Below are 19,367 nucleotides of genomic sequence, written 5' to 3' on the forward strand. Positions count from 1 at the left end.
AAAAAGGGAATTACGCACCATCAAATTCTTTTGTATTAGAATAAAACTGTTCTATTAAACCTGTTAGAATTTTTTTCTTTCTTAGCATAAAGTTATAAATGAATAAAATAATTTATTAGAATGAAAAATATTATAAACAATAAGTTATTCATTCAAAATTCAATTATCAAAGGATAAACAGGTAAGGATATGATTTTTTGGGGGGTTTTCGTGGTAAAAATATGAAGTAAAGTAATGAAAGCAAACTAGTTTCGAATTTGTTGATAATAATCTGGAGTCGGAAATGTCCATATAATTTTTTAAAGACCAAAGCATTTTTGAACTCATTGACTAATTCGATTTGCATTTTTTCTTGAATTTACGCATGCACTTACTTCGAATGAAGTTAGCAATTTGAACAACAAACTGCGTAAAAGAACAACACCTATTGTCTTCTCCTTCTCATGAAGAAAGGGCATTTGATCTAGCGCGCATCGAAGATCAAATAATTTCGGCTTAAAACTGAAATCCATGTCGATTACCATAGGTTTTGTTGATTGGCAATCGAATGGCAACAGATTAATGTATCAGTATACCAATAAAATTAATAAAATTTTTATATTTAAAAAAGGGAATTACGCACCATCAAATTCTTTTGTATTAGAATAAAACTGTTCTATTAAATCTGTTAGAATTTTTTTTCTTTCTTAGCATAAAGTTATAAATGAATAAAATAATTTATTAGAATGAAAAATATTATAAACAATAAGTTATTCATTCAAAATTCAATTATCAAAGGATAAACAGGTAAGGATATGATTTTTTGGGGGGTTTTCGTGGTAAAAATATGAAGTAAAGTAATGAAAGCAAACTAGTTTCGAATTTGTTGATAATAATCTGGAGTCGGAAATGTCCATATAATTTTTTAAAGACCAAAGCATTTTTGAACTCATTGACTAATTCGATTTGCATTTTTTCTTGAATTTACGCATGCACTTACTTCGAATGAAGTTAGCAATTTGAACAACAAACTGCGTAAAAGAACAACACCTATTGTCTTCTCCTTCTCATGAAGAAAGGGCATTTGATCTAGCGCGCATCGAAGATCAAATAATTTCGGCTTAAATCTGAAATCCATGTCGATTACCATAGGTTTTGTTGATTGGCAATCGAATGGCAACAGATTAATGTATCAGTATACCAATAAAATTAATAAAATTTTTATATTTAAAAAAGGGAATTACGCACCATCAAATTCTTTTGTATTAGAATAAAACTGTTCTATTAAATCTGTTAGAATTTTTTTTCTTTCTTAGCATAAAGTTATAAATGAATAAAATAATTTATTAGAATGAAAAATATTATAAACAATAAGTTATTCATTCAAAATTCAATTATCAAAGGATAAACAGGTAAGGATATGATTTTTTGGGGGGTTTTCGTGGTAAAAATATGAAGTAAAGTAATGAAAGCAAACTAGTTTCGAATTTGTTGATAATAATCTGGAGTCGGAAATGTCCATATAATTTTTTAAAGACCAAAGCATTTTTGAACTCATTGACTAATTCGATTTGCATTTTTTCTTGAATTTACGCATGCACTTACTTCGAATGAAGTTAGCAATTTGAACAACAAACTGCGTAAAAGAACAACACCTATTGTCTTCTCCTTCTCATGAAGAAAGGGCATTTGATCTAGCGCGCATCGAAGATCAAATAATTTCGGCTTAAATCTGAAATCCATGTCGATTACCATAGGTTTTGTTGATTGGCAATCGAATGGCAACAGATTAATGTATCAGTATACCAATAAAATTAATAAATCTTAATGATAATCTTAATAATTACTAATAAAGATGAATGTTTGTGTGTGTTGGCGTTCTACAGATCAGACCCTTTGATCTAGAACTGCCAAACTTGTCATATAGTATATATACTTGGAGGGTGAGAATGTGCACATAGTGGAGATTTTTTTTAAAATTTCAATTAGAATTTTTATTAATTAAGAATTAACAAAATTTTTGCATCTTTCCGCGATAACTTCCGCAAATATTACAGTACAAAAATGGGTTTTTCCCCCCATCATCTTAAAGTTCAAAAAATTATCTTTTCAATTTTATTGATGTTTTAACCTATAAATTAAGTTTATATTTTTAATAAATTTAAAAATTATATATATATACCGTATTTTCCAACAATTTATTTCCAAAATATAAAAATGAAATTTAAACTTGACGAGCACATTACGTGTGAATGGGAAAAAAAGTAGCTTTTATCAGCGAGTAGCCATCACAGTGATAAAAACTCGGATTAAAAAATAAATTAATTATTATTGCCAATTAAACTTGGAAAAATGTAATTTTCAGCACTTGACTGTATGAAAATGAAATATGATATATTTTAAGAAGTAAATGCAATTTTTTTATCGTCTTTTCCAACATTTATGTTATTAATTCAATAAATCAGTTAATGAAAGTATTCAGTAATCAGTTCTATTTAAGGTAAACATGGTTTAATACTTACAGGATATTCACTTTATCAACGTCCATCCGCTAATTTGTAAACGTTTAGTAATAGACAGCCTCCTGCTAACTAAATGGTCTTAGTAATTAATTACATTTTATGTAACTTGTGACAACAAATACTTGATGAATTACAAATTTTAAATCATCTACCCTATGAATCATATCTTATAAAATATTCTTGAGACACTAATATTTTAAATAAAAACAGCTGCACTCTAATCAACGAAATCAATCACTAAAACTGAACTGATTGAAATTTAAATATCACAATTCTATAAAATTGGGCGATTTTAGACCACTTCGTCGACTGTCTGAAAGAAGATACGATAATCAACCCTGGGTTTCCCAAGACTGATTGGTCTAAAATGTTTATTGTTCTAAAATAATAATATTTAAAACTTCATAAATCGGCCAGACTTGATCGCAGAAAATAGAAACATTTATTTATTTGTCCAAAACTTGTAGTTTCAAGAATATTTTGCAGAATATTATTTCTTAAAATCCAAGAACTACATAAAATTTATATTTTATAATTTTTTGAAATGTATTTAACGATCGAAACAAAATACAATGTTTTTATTGACGTCGTTTAGATTCTTTTAAAAGTAAAAGTAAAAACTAAATTTCATGATGAATCAGAGAAATTTTTTTTTTGAATAATTCTTTGAGACATTGCATCAATGATAAAATCTATTCTGTAATGCACGTAAGGACTTTAATGATGAATGATTCAGTTTTCTTTACTCATTTTAAAAACACATATGATTTAAACAGAGAAGTTTTTTTAAATTAATTGAAGTTTAAAGAACTTTCGCTCCAACTCAAAGTTCAAATTTTTTGTAGCTGACACAAATTTATAAAATACATAGTACTATGAACAAAACAGCTTAAGGCTTGTATTAGTTGTACTTATGTGACTATCAAAACGATTTAATAACTATCTAATGAGTTATGTGACTATCAAACTTTGAAGCATAAAAAAAAAAAATTCTGAAAAAGCTATTAATTTTAATTAATTTAATTTTTATTAAATTTTAGCGAGCATTAATCACTAGCGAACCGACTGGTCACCAAAGGCGGCTAGTATTAATAATAAAGATGAATGTGTGTGTATGTGCGTGTGTGTGTGTTCGTGTTTGTGAGTGCGTGTGCATGATTGCGAAAGTTGGCGCTCAACAGGCGTTATCTTCTGACCTACAGTTACTAAATTTAACACATTGGAAGGTGAAAATGTGCACCTCGAACAATATTTTTGAAAGTTTAATTAAATAAAAATTACGCTGAATTCTGACGTTCTTCCGCAATAAATCACGAAAATATTATTGCACAAAAATAAATTTCTTAAATGTTAAATAAAATGTTCTTTTCAATGATGCCAATTTCATAATTGTGCAATTTTTTTTTTTTTAAATTTTGGCAGTTTTTTCAATAATTTTTTTTTTAAATTTCCCACAATAGATTAAATAGTTGCCCTGAAGTTCAAACCGTGTTCATCGTTTCATCAATTGCCTTATTTTTCTTTCATTGTTGAAAGTTAAAGAGGGTTTTTGTTTTATTTTCGTATAATTTGCCAGACCTATAAGATATTTACAATACCATGAAATATAAAAAAGGAACGAAATTGATATTTCAGTTTTTAACAATGCTATGCTCTTATAGCACTGTCACCATTAGAAAGATTCATGTAATCTTTCTAATGGTTCTAATGGTGTAATCTTTCTAATATTCAAAGTAAGTAAGACAATTATGACTGAGCTTTAATCTCAAATAATTTACGGAATTATGGACATGAAGTTATATCTGATCGACATATCTGAAAAAATTTATAACCAATATTTTTGGTGAAACAGTTGGTCACCTCATGCGAATTAATAAATGCATTTGCAAAGGAAATCGATTAAAATAAATGATTGAATTGTAAAAATTGATTGATTTGCTCACCGTTCATTCTGTTGTTTAAATGGTATTGTGTAATCGAGGCAATTTTTGTAGGTTAGTTAATGCCAGCATGTGGGTGTCTGAACCACCCTATGGATATTAAGTCATTCACAGAAAAGAAACTCAAACTGATTAACTTCAAATAAGAAAACGTATATCTGCCACCAAAACAAAGTTAATCTGAAAGCATTATTTTTATAAAAAATATCCTATTGGATCATTTCTATTACGCTTGAACTTTTTACATATTTGTTAATAACTAAAGATTTTGTTTGTAAAGCATACATTAAACTTATTCGGCCTAAATGCTGCAAAAGGTCTGTTCATAAAAAAAGAAAAAAAACTGAGTTATTAAAAAATTATATAAAGGTATAGGAGAATTTTTTTCTACTTACAATGTTATAAAATATATTTTTAAATATTATGTTCTTTTGGATCCACACTATGCAAAATCAATTATAGTTATCCGTAAATTTTAGAAATGCAGAATTATAGTTTCCTAAACGCACTATGTATATGAAAAACATTGTCTGATTTAAAAAATACGTATTCCTTAAATATTTAAACTTTCTTATTTACTCCAACTTAAATTCTTTAATATACCTTTACAGAATTTCCATTTAAATTTTTGTATATAATTTTTTTTTAAAAATCTGTGATTAAATGTTTAAATATATAATTTAATATTAATAAGATAGTGATTTTTAAAATTGCAACGAATTATTATGCGTTTATCGAATGAAACCCGAGAGGTATTTAACTAACGTATATTTCAAACATGATTTTGAAAAAAAAAATTGAAACTATTCGCATCATGTTTTTGCCATTTGAAATTTAAAAAGTTATAAAATAGATACATGAAAAATTAATAATACAAATGATAAGAAAATATATATATTATTGTAAATTCATATAAAATTTTCCTTTATATAAATATTTTATTATAAAAAACTTTTTTTATGAAGAAATTTTTTTATAGATTAGATTAACTTTTATAGAAAAGATTTCTTTAATACAGAATAATATACATATCTATAAAGTAAAGAATGGTGTATTTTTGGCAGCTACACTCAATGGAAAATGTGAAGATTTTACATGAACACTCACCCTGAGGCTCACTTAACCGATAGTCAGCATGTGATATTGAATCGATTTTTGCATATGTTACATGACTTTTGGAATTATGTCGTATAATTTCAGATTTATTTATAGTGACTAGACTTATGGCTAGTCTTCTTTTATTTTAAGAGAGGGAAAAAAATAATTTTGTCTGTTACTTTATTCCGAAATTATTATGAAACAGTTTGAAATGTTTTATCATCGTTTCAACAGCTTGAGCGTGGCAGCATTTTAATAGCGCAGTTAATTCTTTTAGATGCTAAGTAACAGGAATGCCGAATTTCATTCTAATCTGTCAAGGGGTGTGGAATTGTATGATATTCAAGCAAACAAACACTGAGACAGGCAAACATTTAATTATATTTTTCTAGATTTTTCAAGAGGAAGTGCTAGATGTTATGTGGTGCTATGGGGAGGGGTTTGTATACCAGCCCTGAGTGCAACTTGGCTCTCAACATCCTTGGCACCAAACCTATTCACACGGCGGTCATTTATTTATTTATGTTTGATTGAAAGGATTTCGAATTGAAGCATCAGAGATGAGTTCTTATCATCGGATGACCACTGCTCCGAATATCTAAATATACTTCAGTGACTAAGTACGAGAGTTGTTTTCTAATTCCTGCCACACAATTTAACAAACTAACGATAAATAAGAATCAAGTGAAAAAACATGAAAATGTTTTAGAATCTAAGATTTCAGTCCTTTGCTTCCTTTGAAATCTCTTCTTATATATTCTCTATTTCTCTCTTTCATATGTATTTTTAGCCTTTTTTAATAAGAAAAATTATATTTCTAATGTCAGATTCCTGAAATGAAGTTTGATTCCTAATTTTTATTTTTCTTCTCCACTGAACTGAAGTCACAATGAGACTTATGCTTGAATCATGACCTCAGAAATATGACTTAAAGATAAGTTTAAATATTAATATCAGTTTATATGTATTTCAGCACTCATCGATAATGTTTGTTTATTAATTCAATATTAAAAGGTATTCTCAGTTTGCAAGTTAGCAGTTAACCTAACAAAAAGAACAGCACTTATGAATATACCTATATACGAAAAAAATCTACGGAAGATATAGCTCATCTCGGCAATTCTATGCTATTTAAAGCAACTGGTTTTTGCGTTTAAATTTCTTATAGGAGCACAAAGGAGAAAGAAAGCTTTTATGTCATAGCAAAATAAAGCTACTTGCCTGTACATGGTAGTCGACAGTTTTATAGGTGACTTAAAGCATCAACATTTTTTGTTGTTTAGTTAAGCGACAGACAGGACTGACAAAATATGCATACGTTTGGGCTGTAATTTTGCACATAAATACATGCATAGTCTAATTATTTTACGTGCAATGTCCAATTAATTTATTGGGTAACACTATAGCTGTTTGGAAGAAACATATGTAATAAAGAATAGAGCTTTCACACATATCGATTTAAAACATTACATACGGAGTTATTTCCATAACTCCAATAAAATGTACTCAAGTTTGATAAATACGACTTTTCTATCTATACTCATATAAATGGCGAAAATGTGTTGTGTGTGCGCTCAACATGACACTGGCGCTCAACATGACAGACCGTTTGATTTATAGTCACTAAATTTGGCAAATATATACTTTGGAAGGTGAGAATGTGCACCTCGAAGAAATTTTTATTTAATCGAATTTCTGAAATTTTTATTAGAATTTTAATTAATTAAAAATTAAACGAGGTTTTGATATTTTCTAAAATTTTCTCGTACAAAAACTAATTCCACATTGTTTTAAAGTCCAAAACAATTATCTTTCTACTGATGCCATAGCAATTTCTGTAAAATCATTTAATTTAGATCTAATTAATTTTTTTAAAGATTTTTTAGATTATTTTAATGAATTTATCGTAAATTAATCCTAAAACATTTTACATTATTTCATCCAGTACTAGTCGTGTATTTATTTTTTCCTTCATTACTCTTAGGTAAGATAGAATGATTTTATTCAATATTTGTATAAGAAATTCAATCATTGTCACGAAAGTTAGAAGAGAGATAAACTTGACACTTATGTTTTTAATAGCTCGATGATATTATGAAACTGGACTCCATTTGAAAAATACATATACGAAATGAAAAGAACAGATAGAAGGCTATTTAAATAACACGAATTTAATGTCTGATATATTTACGGAATCCTGGACATACAGCTATGTTTGAGAGATTTTGTTGAAATTAAAAACTTCTCATATCTCCAGAGGACCAACGGGTCGCCAAAATTGACTTGTGAATTGTATAAATTTTTTTATAGCAAACTAATGATTTTTTAAAGTCGAGCGGTTACAATCAGTTCCTGATTATAGTATATTGTCTGAAAATTTACATTTCTTTTGAAATGACCTAGATCTTTTTTAATGCTTACAAATTTCGTTTGCTTCCCTCGTTAGATATGGTTTTCTGTGAAAACTGATGCTTCGGTTTTGCCAATTATTTTTAAATGCGTATATAATATCCCGACATAACCGAAGTCACGCGACTCCTTATTACTTTCTCCTATACGAAGTATGGACAAAATATTATATTCATCAAAAAATTCGAAATGGAGATTTTGACGAAAATCTCTATGTTTCAGATCTTTCTATTCACCGAACAAAGCAAACATAATACTAAAAACATATTTTTAGTATCATGTCTATTTGCATCTGTCTGTTTTTGACAAAGAAAACTGATAAACACTTTGATATAGATGGGTGTAATTTGGTATATGGTCTTTACACTAGTATTTAGATTTCTATCAAATTTTGAGCTAACTGCTTTCAGAAGAAGTCTGTCTGTTCGGCTGTTTGAATATAAATGAACACGGTAACTATAAAACGAAATGAGCTAGATAGATGAAGGTAAACAGATTTAACATCTGCAGCATAGACACATATCATATTTTGAGCCAAATCCAGCAACAGGTTGAATGTCTCTCGTTCTTTATCGTCTGTCGATTTGTGTTTTCAGAAGCATGCAAAAGAGATAGCTTAAAAACAAAATGCCTAAAATATATCAAATTTAGGATATGATTTTGCGACTGTAATTATAGTTCTGTGTCAAATGATAATTTCAATCGGTTGGGATAAAATGTGTCTAAAACACAAATTCACTTTCATCAGCGATTGTGTAAAAAAGTTAATGTTAAATAACTCACCAAGGACTTACACGACAGTAAAAATGCTAAATGCAATCCAAAGGTTAATATTTCGTATCTATCGGAAGTTAATGTCATGCAACGCATTCTTTGCCTTACCCTAAGTCCAAATTTTTTGTGGGAGTGGGAGATATACCTTTATTAGAGAGCGTGCGTGAAAGTTTTGGGAAGACCATTTCTGTGGGGTTTTCTTCTGTGAACTTTTAACTTTATTAACTTACCTCATAACGATACATCTCGTTTTATCACTGCAGAATCGAAATTCAATGCGTACAGTTAAGGGAGGATGTAGGTTTGCTTTTTAATCATTCATCCTTTTCCGAGGAAAATCTTCTAATATTCTCTTTTCTATACCTAAAAAGGAAGAATAAAAAGATTAGTTACTCTTAAAGTTATAGATATTTGAAATCATACAGTAACTTGGGAGCTACTTGTACATTTTTATTATTCTATAGAAACGTATATCTAATTTTAAAATATCACCAAATGAATTCGATGCAGTACAACTTTTAAATATTTTATTACTGTAAAAGTCACATCAATTAGATGTAGGTTCTAAATCAGATATAAATCTTTAAATCATGTAGATTTTAGGGATTTCAATTTCAGCACAAGGAGAAGAATACTGAAATCATTCAAAGACGTTATTTTTAAAATAAGATTTTTATTGTTTTGATATTCCTTATTCGACGCATCTATTTGATACAGTTAGTTCATACAGCTTTGATACCACTATGTTGTGCCAAAACGTCCCGTCAATGCATTAAAAATTGTACCTAGAAGTCTATCTGAATTTTCAAAACAAATTATTAAAGATAATACAGATATTTATATAAATCAAATTATTCTCTTGAAACTTCTCCATTTGGGAATGCACAAATTATACCCTCTCGCAACACCATTGCGTCTTTTGACTTTATTGAAGGCTCTTTGAATTTTTTATTCCATTTGTAGACTTATCTGGCTCTTGTGCCAATAAAACTGATAAGCCACTCTACCAACCATCCTTCAACTATCACGACTATACAGAATTCGATGTGGTTAAAACGATTTGATGATCAGATGTGTGAAAATGCTTTTTATCTTTTGTAAATTTGTATGATTATTCACTAAAAAGATAAAAAATAACCTGATAGAAAATTACTCAGACTCACAGATAAAATCTGACATATCATTTGAAGAGAAAAAGTAAAATTTATATCAATAATTAATATCATGCCTGAGATATTATAAGTTGAGATAAAAATAAAATGAAGAAAACCTTCCCTGTAAATATTATCTATTTAATTCAGTTGTTCTCTATAAATATGTAAAAATTCTAGTGAAATTCCATCCCCCATTAGAATACGAAGCCCAACTCCTCTAGGTATCTGCAACTTCGAAGGAATTACTCTGTGTTGCTGCGTCAAAATTTTAAAACTCTATAAAACTATGAAATTTCAAAGATATCGATCGCATCGTAATGTATCAAGTACTGAAATATTATCAATCATATTATGTCATCAAAATGTTAATCCATTATAATATTGCAATAATATATTATCATCAAAAAGTTATTCTATTATAATATTGCAATAATATATTATCATCAAAATATTGATTACATTCTGTAAGCAACAATCTCAAACACGTATGATTTAAAATAAGCCCGATAAGCCCGGTGTAATGTATTTTATTGAAAGATTATGGATTTTGATTTCATTAAAAGATTATGGATTTTGATTTTATATATATGTATAAAGAATTGATTTATTCAATAATCATATTTTTAGCTATTGATTTCACGTTAGGTGGGAGGAATTGTTTATTTTTATTCTTTGTGGCGCTTGTTATAAAATTTAAAATTCAGAAATCCATTTCTTGTTTGCAGGTAACATTTATGTAAAGCCAGCGTGTATTAATAGTATGGAAGACATTTTATTAATTACTTACTTTGATTATGACGATATTTTTTTAGCGAAAGATCTTTTTGCTGGATAAACTGCGCAGGAGTTTACAATTTTTTCATCACATAAGAATATAATTAATTTATCTATAATATCTAAAATAAAAATTATGAAATTCATCCTGAATGACATTCGAAATTTATGTCAATTTTTATCTCTGACTAATTTTACTCGATGAGTTCATAAATGGCGTTCCATTTACATATGTGACAGAAAATACAATCTAAACTAAATAAAAACCTACAAACGTTTTTTCAACAAACCGTTTCAGAAAAAATAAATTTCTGTCTCAAATAATAAACGAATCTAGTTTGACATCTCATGGAATATTAGATCAATATTAACCTCCTAACTGTTTTGATGTTTTCATAACCTAAACAGGTGAATCTGCAGTTTTACCTATTGAATTAAGAATCTATAGCATATTTGAAATGTTTATGGATTATTTGTAATTTTTGTATCGAATTTTATTGTCTTTGAACGATGCTATTTCAGCTTGTAAATTTGACAAGCTCTAAATCGATGCTAATATGAGGTGAGGGTAGAACGATTAAAGGGTTAATGACACAATTCCAGTAATTGAGTTTCTATTTCTTTTCAGGCCTGCGACGGCAAGAAAAGCCTCCTTACTCCTATATCGCCCTGATAGTGATGGCGATTCAGAGCTCTCCGTCCAAGCGCCTAACACTGAACGAGATCTACCAGTACCTTCAGGGCCGATTCCAGTTCTTCAGGGGCCAGTATCAGGGCTGGAAAAACTCCGTCCGACACAACCTGTCCCTCAACGATTGCTTCATCAAGCTGCCCAAAGGTCTGGGCAGACCGGGCAAAGGCCACTACTGGACGGTCGATCCGGCCAGTCAGTACATGTTCGAGGAGGGTTCGTTCAGACGCAGGCCGAGAGGCTTCAGGCGACGATACCAGGCTTTGAAGCCTTACGCGCAGTTCTACCATTCAGGGGGAGTCAATAATTTTCTAGGTGAGTAGAACTGTCAGAAAACAATTTTCTTCTTCTTTTTATGCGATTTTAAACATTAGTAAATTGCGATGTCTAATGTGCTTTCTCCGAAACAACTGTCCAAATAATGGTACATAGTTAATGTTAATAGTTGCAAATAATGTTAAATCCCTTGTACAGAACAAAAGGAAGACAAAATTTTATGTTAATACAGAAGAGATTGTGGGTGGATTGCACCATATACGATTCCAGTACCCAATCACCTTTAACCCTTTAAAGGGCTATTTTTTTCTAGTCATGATATATTAAAATATTTTTAGGATTGTCATTGGCTTAAGAAAAGTGACTCATTTAGCTTATTAGATAAATTTATTTTGATTTATTAATTAATAATTAAGTAACAAATCAAGACATGCCATTTTGTGTGAAATAAGGAAATGAAGACTCTAAGTTTCCGTCTGATTGAAAAATTTGTCAGAACTTACGCAAAACTACATAAATCCATGCAAAGATTGATGAATTTGATGGGAATCATACTTCCCATGGCCCTAAAAAGGGTTAAAGATGCTGAGCATAAATGCCATAAAAAAATAAGTAATAAATTTTTTTAATAATAAAACGATAACAATAGTTAAAAATGTCAGTTAAGAAATGAAGATAACAGATGCCCAACCAGAAAGGAATAACTCTCGAAACATAATCACATATGTTAAGAATATTCCAGAAACAATAGAAGTTGGCTCCGGGATTAAATCGAACTGAAACCTATCGTGAACTCCGAAAGGGAAAATCATCGGAAACAGTAAGAAACTACAGAAATACTGAAATCATGTTTGCTTATATTACTGTCTCAAGTGCGTCACTTCATATTACTTCTTGCTGCAAATACACTCTCTCGTGGTCACCACAAGATCTCAGAATTTCTTTTTGGGTACTTAATAATTGTTCTGCGACTACTCTTGTTCATACTTGGCAAAATACCTGTAGCGAATCATTTCACAGCCATTGGAGTCATTTGCTATGCGTACTTTCAACCCATTCACTTTCGCGTTAAAAAGAAAACGTTAAGTCAAAGTCAGTGACGGATTTTCGGCTAAGTAGATCAAGAAACTACACAGGTTGGCAAGGTAGAAAGGGAATCACAGGCAAACTGATTAAGAAATTTTATTTTCTTAGTTGCAAAATAATTAAAATGTGTATGCAAATTCCCCGAATTATAAAATACTAGGACAATATTAATATTTTATCAAAAATAACGGCTTCTATATACATTATTACGTCCTCTTTGTTATTACTGTCATCTGACGCGATTCAAAAGGACGAGGTCCGTTCTAAAATGGCTCTAGTGTTGCTTTAAAACGAAACGTTAATATAATTAAACTAACGTTATTACATATATAAATAATATTTATTTATTATGTATGTAATTATAATTATACAAAAATAATAAATTGTAAATATAGAACATAGATAATATTGCATACAAAAATGGATGTATTTAGTTTAAGACTTATAAGAAATAAATAAAAACAAATATATTTCCAAAATTTTATAAAATTAAAAAAAAATATTAACCTAAAAAGAATCATTAACATATTAATTAAGTTAAAAAATATATTAAAATATGAAATTAAATTGATTCATTTATTTAATGAAAAGTATTTCCTTATAGGCATTCCCTGGAGTCGCAAATTGCAGAAATCCTCTACTAGATAAAGTCAACTGCTTATTCTAGAAATTTTCTTATTTAAATATACATTTAAATAAAAGTAGTTATTCATTCAATAAGAAATAAAGCTCGCGAACAAGTCTAAGTATTTCAGGTATCCTTTCTGTTCTTTTACGGTTGGAAACAAAACTGTCCAGATTTAAATGCGGCATCTAGTTGCAAATTCGCACCACCCCCCACCCCCCGTAAAAAAGAAAAACGCATTATTATATAGCAAAAGATGAGAGCAGTTCATCTTCCTGTTTAAGAAATCGTCGAGGCGGTAACTCAGTGTTCAACATATCTTCATCTTTCTTATCTTTTGGAAGCACAGACTGCTTGCTTATTATTTGAATTTTCAAACGACTTAACACATTTTGAGATACCCTGTTTCCTTTAAATTTTTACTCCCGTTTTTTTACTCGTATTAACAGTCTTATATAAACACATTAACTAACAACATTGTATAATATAAATCAAATAAATAATAAATAACTGAAATGAGATCAATAGTCAATAAGCATAAAGACGGAACAAGGGGTTGGAGACAAAGTAATGCTCTGGGGACAATAAGTTACTGAATATTTTTTACTTTTCAAACCAAATTTAAAGAGCAAGCAATAATAATAATACCGTGTTCCCGATACCATTTGCATTTACTATTGCCACATATGGTGAGAAAGGGTGAAAAAATCTTATGCTATGGGCACCACGTCATTGACAATGGCGAATTACACTACGTCACGCTCAAACATACAGAAATCATCAAGAATACTATTATCAGGTATATAAACGAATTCTAAGGAGACAACGAGATTTGATAGTAATGGAATATAGATCAGAAAAATGTGTCATTATTCCAAAAAATAGCTTCTGAAATTTTTTAAAGATTCAGTATGTATATATTTATGGAAAAAAAAAACGATATTTCACGAGATGCGCCTTAATTGATGTAACCTATCAAGCTAACTTTAATAAATGCTATCTCCATTATAGAGTAGAAAGTTAGATGTGAATTAAAAATAAATGGAAATATTTTTCCTTTCAATTGTTTCTGCATCACTTTCGCTTTGTAAAACAGCTTTAAACTCGGAATTAAGATATCGAGATATCTTTTAGGTTGTAGTGTAAACCTCCATTACGTTTTTGTTTACATTTAGATTCTTAAAACTTTTTAAAATCGCCAAACTTATTTAAAAAAACACCAATCGTTATTCGATACGAGTTAATCATTTGCTCAGCTTTAAACTTTGATTGATGATGATATTTGCATAAAAATTGTATAATATTACTGTACCAAAACATTGGAGCAAAAATCAATTGTTTATTGGGAAATTAAAATTATTTCCGATAGATTATAGGTAAATTTTCGCACAAAAACAAATGACAGAGATTTACGTTCAGACTGAAATTGATGCTCATAAATTCTTCTGAAATTATTATGAAATAATTAATAATTGAAATGAAATAATTATTCGTGATTAAATTAACTTTTTGACTACCATTTTTAAGGGTGAATAAATTTTTTTTATAGAAATCTGAAATAATGCGATAGAACTAAGTTAAACATAAAAATTTCTAAAATTCCATACAGTAATCAAATATACCTTTGTATCAAAATTTTTAAATGTCTGTATCAGATACTTATAAATTTATTATTTTTATAACAAATTCAGCAGTGTTTTTAGATTTAAAAAATTATTTCATCTTTTCAATAAAAAAAATAAAACATCTGATTTCTGTTGCACTGATATATGTTTAAAAATAGACAACTATGAAAATAATACTGAAATATAAAAATAATTTTAGTTGAATACAAAAAAGTTTTCCTACCGCTTACATTATTGACATTTAGCAACCAAAAATCAATTTCTAACTTCTTTTGTAAGTCGTACATTCGACAATTTCCCATAAAATCCATGAAGGAAAAGTACTTTTCTCTCCTCTTGTTTTTTTATCATTTACTTTACTTCACAATACGTCAGATGCAATGATTAGCATTTAAATTGTATGCTACTTCTTATAAATTCACAATTTTTTTGTATTTCATGCTCTCGATTATATCTTATAAGTCATTTACTGATACGAACACAGCAATATAAATTATTAAAAGTAGATTTTATTTTTATTTTCCGTTTATAATATGTGATTAGGCAGGATCAATTTTTTAAAAAACTATCTAAAATAGTAATAGTTTTGAATTTTTGATTAAAAAAACAATTGAAAGAAATATCTATGTTAATATAACAAAATATAACAGTTAAATTACAAATGTTCTTTCAAAATTGGAAAACAAGGACTTTTTGGCTAAAAGAAGGTATAAAATAAAAATCTTTTGGTTTAGAGGTTTGTCAAATGATTTGAGCAAAATTTTGTAAATAACTTAAGAAATATATTATCTCGTTTCCGAATTAAAAAAAAATATATGTATATTTCGATTCGTTCTTTAGATATTGGAGCTGGACTGATAAATGATATGAAATTTACATTTTTTTCGCATTATAAAACATTAAAGTAACTACGGAATATTTCTAAATGAATTATTTATTCCCTAGTTCAGGAACTATCGAAACATATTAAAAGATTATGATACCAAATTTCAACAAAAAATTCTGTATTACATTTTTGTTTATGAAGTTTTTCGAAAGAAAATTCTATCAAAAATCAGAATATGAAAAAATAGCTTTTAACAAATTAAAACATATATAAAAACAATTATAAAAAATCAGTATATCTTCCCAAGAAATGAATTTAGGAGCAGAATTCAAACGATTTTATAAAGAAAACTGTTCAAACATTCAGAATGTTAATTTTTTTTAAAAATCGACTTTTTAGAGAACCAACGAAATTATTGTCAGTATTTTATCAGTATATAATTAGTATTTCCCTCAAAAATTTAATGATTAAGTAGTTGAAAAATTTAGGAAATTCGGTTTCCCCCATTTTTATTATTTTGATCTACGAAATTCCACACACTTACAAAATAAATAAAATACGAATCTTCAGTTTGGAACTTCATGACCGGATGCTATTTTAGGTTGCTTTTACATTGTTTCTAAAAAATTATTCATAATTACAAATCATTGGAAAAAAATATAACTAATGTTGTGGCAACGCATATGGGTATAAATCCAGTAACTGAAAAAAATGAAAATTACAGTTGTAAAAACCGTAATGAAAGATATTTTAAGAAATTTAAAAATTATACGAAAATAAAGTTGATATCATTGGAGGAAAAAATTTAATTTTAAAGCATTATAAAAATATATTTAGTGCAACAATTTGCACTTAAATTTGTGTAAAAAAATATAAAATCTTGCATAATTTTTAATTAAAAATCTAATTAAAATTCCATGAAAGATAGCAAGAATGATAAATTTTTAAACCAGAGGGTGAGGCTTTCCAAATACTTACTCACATACTCTCTAATAAACATACTATCCCCCCCCCCGTAAAAATAGTGGACATTGGATAAGGAAGAGAAAGCATTGTCCAGCATTAATGTGTACAATACTTGCGAAATATCAATCTGTAGCTTAAATTAAGAATTTTTATTGAATCTATCGTGCAAATTTTTGTTTTAGACGCGTTTTTTCCCAAACGATTAGAAACCAAAAATTGACACAGAAGTACACTGGTTATCACAAAATCACACATCAAATTTAAAACTTTGAGTTTTTGAGCTATAGCGTGTACAGGCTTTTGAAAGTTAAGATCGACAGGCAGTCAATCCCATGATAGGTGACTACAGATATTAAATCTGTGCACCGAATTTTATCCAGCAAGCGCTTTTTCTTTGTAGTTGTATTAAAATATACTTGAATAGCCTGACAAACAGACTTCCTCTAAATAGATTTAGCTCAGAATTTGATTGAAATCTACAAATGGATGTAGACCGTATAGCAGATTTCATCCCTCTATCTGAAAGAGTTTTTCATTTATCTTTGCCACAGACAGACAGACTTGCAAAAAGGGGTTTTTCGAACTCAGATATTAAACACGGAGATTAGTAAAAAACTGGACTTCGAATTTTTTTGAAGATTACAATGTTGTATGAAGAGAATGTAAAAATTGTAAAAGCGTGGGAGGAGGGGTGGGGGGAAGAGAGAATATTACTTTCTCCAAAATTCAACAGTTGGATGGGCATTATAGAAATGTTAATTGGATTTTAAGACGGCCTGGAAAGTGTTTTCTTCGAATAATATGTTTTGAAGTTATGTATGGAATTGGGAAATTATGAAACAATATTAAGAAATCGTCATTTGAAAAAACAATTTTCGAAATCCTAGGAGGATGTTAATGACAATGGAGGACGTTTCATTGCAAAACACACGTGCATACTTAAGACCATGCTTGACTGCACATTACTCTTGATAGAGCAATCGTCTTTTCAGATTTAAATTAAAATTGTTTTATGCATATATTTACGTAAACACAAGGATATTTTTATTTTTATAAGCTAAAGAGATTTTTTTTAATTAGTTTTAAAATACCTTTCGCTTTCCACGCACAATGCAGTTAGTTTATTCGAAAATATATCTAATATCTCGCATAGGAAGATAGTATACACTATACTCTCATCATGCATACACGAAATAGTATATAGGATTACAATACTTTCTCTTATACAGAGAAAATACTAAAATCGAAAATAAATGCGAACTCCAGATTGTGACGAAACTCTACGTTTTTAGCTCTTCCTGAGTTCGAAAAACGCATTTTTGGCATTATGTCTGATAATAACTGATATTTGATACTTGTGGTTTAATCATATGCACTAAAAAGCTATGAACAAAAAAAAAAGCGCCAAATAATAAATGAACTATATTAATAAAATAATATTTTAATGCCAATTAAATCCAGCGATCTGTCTACAGACCGGATCTTCACCAATCAAGTCTTCAATCGTTTGCAAAGTTAAAGGAAAACCCATTAATTACTTATTGATATCACTAATGTCGAATGGCGGAAACAATAAGCATTTGCTAATATTTTGTAATTATTTATCTTTATACTATAATAATATATATAACTTTGTATATTTTGGACAATAAACATTGGCTTTCCTACTGAAAAGGGTTTATTTTAATGAATGTTCACTAATCTGATAGTTCTGGTCTAATATGTGTCGTATTAATGGGGGTATTTAAATATATTAAGCAATGAAGAGGCAATTCAAACAAGCGACGAATGTTCATATAGTTCAGTTCATGATAGGCTGGCACATATAAAATGCTATATACATTACACATTTTAGTCTTCAGTTACATTTTGCAATTAATTTTTTTTTCTATTATACCTTTTACAAAGAAAATTGTTGATAGAGAAAGGTAGCATATTGTGTAGTTAAATGCCATGTAGTCAGATGGCACGAGCAGTGATGCTTGCCATGATAACTTGATAATTAATATATACTAAGAAAGTTTACTTTGATTAAAGAATATCTCAAAATCAATGTTGAAAGTTTTTTTGAGATTTTTCACTACATTTTGATTTTAGTTAGAGAAATATTTAAAACGTTTTTAATCAACTTTATTATTAAACAAAGTATTGGATTAAAATGAACACCGAAAGGTTAGTTAGTATTTATTTTATAATAAATTATGCATAGAATTAATTAATTGAACTCTAACAGAAAGTGGGAAAATATGGCTTTTAGAATCATATTTCTTAACAATGATTAAACTTTTGAAATTTAAAAGTTTCCTATTTAGAGAAAAATAAATAATATGACCGAAAAAGAGGAACAAGAAAGGATTGATTATTTTATATGCTGATCAATTTAAATTTAACTGAAAAATAAATCCATCAAGAATTATTAACATAAAAATTCATTCAGTAGTTGAACAGAATTGTTTTTTGGAAAAGGAAATGGAAAAAAAATCAGCACATTTTTCACTTCGATCTACGATCTTCAACATGAAATGAAAAATAAATCACCGAAAAATAAACAAAGAATACTTTTATTATCATTTACGTAAGTAAAAATTTTCGGTTTCTGTTTAATAAGTGCATATTATTAAA

General features: G+C 28.6%; 1 protein-coding gene and 1 long non-coding RNA gene across 2 annotated transcripts in view; one reads left to right on the plus strand and one right to left on the minus strand.

The window, feature by feature from the left end:
* Window positions 1-19,367, minus strand: part of LOC129973018 (uncharacterized) — an 87,569-nt gene that overhangs the window by 50,846 nt on the left and 17,356 nt on the right. The window contains exon 2 of the long non-coding RNA XR_008784928.1: window positions 8,953-9,085. This is a non-coding gene — a long non-coding RNA (uncharacterized LOC129973018). The remainder of the gene's footprint in view (window positions 1-8,952; window positions 9,086-19,367) is intronic.
* LOC129973017 (forkhead box protein D5-B-like) overlaps window positions 1-19,367 on the plus strand; it is a 35,494-nt gene that overhangs the window by 13,963 nt on the left and 2,164 nt on the right. Inside the window, exon 2 of the mRNA XM_056087363.1 lies at window positions 11,279-11,656. Coding sequence (XP_055943338.1) covers window positions 11,279-11,656 — 378 coding nt within the window. The remainder of the gene's footprint in view (window positions 1-11,278; window positions 11,657-19,367) is intronic.

Source organism: Argiope bruennichi, chromosome 6, assembly GCF_947563725.1.
Source record: "Argiope bruennichi chromosome 6, qqArgBrue1.1, whole genome shotgun sequence".
Lineage (NCBI taxonomy): Eukaryota > Metazoa > Arthropoda > Arachnida > Araneae > Araneidae > Argiope > Argiope bruennichi.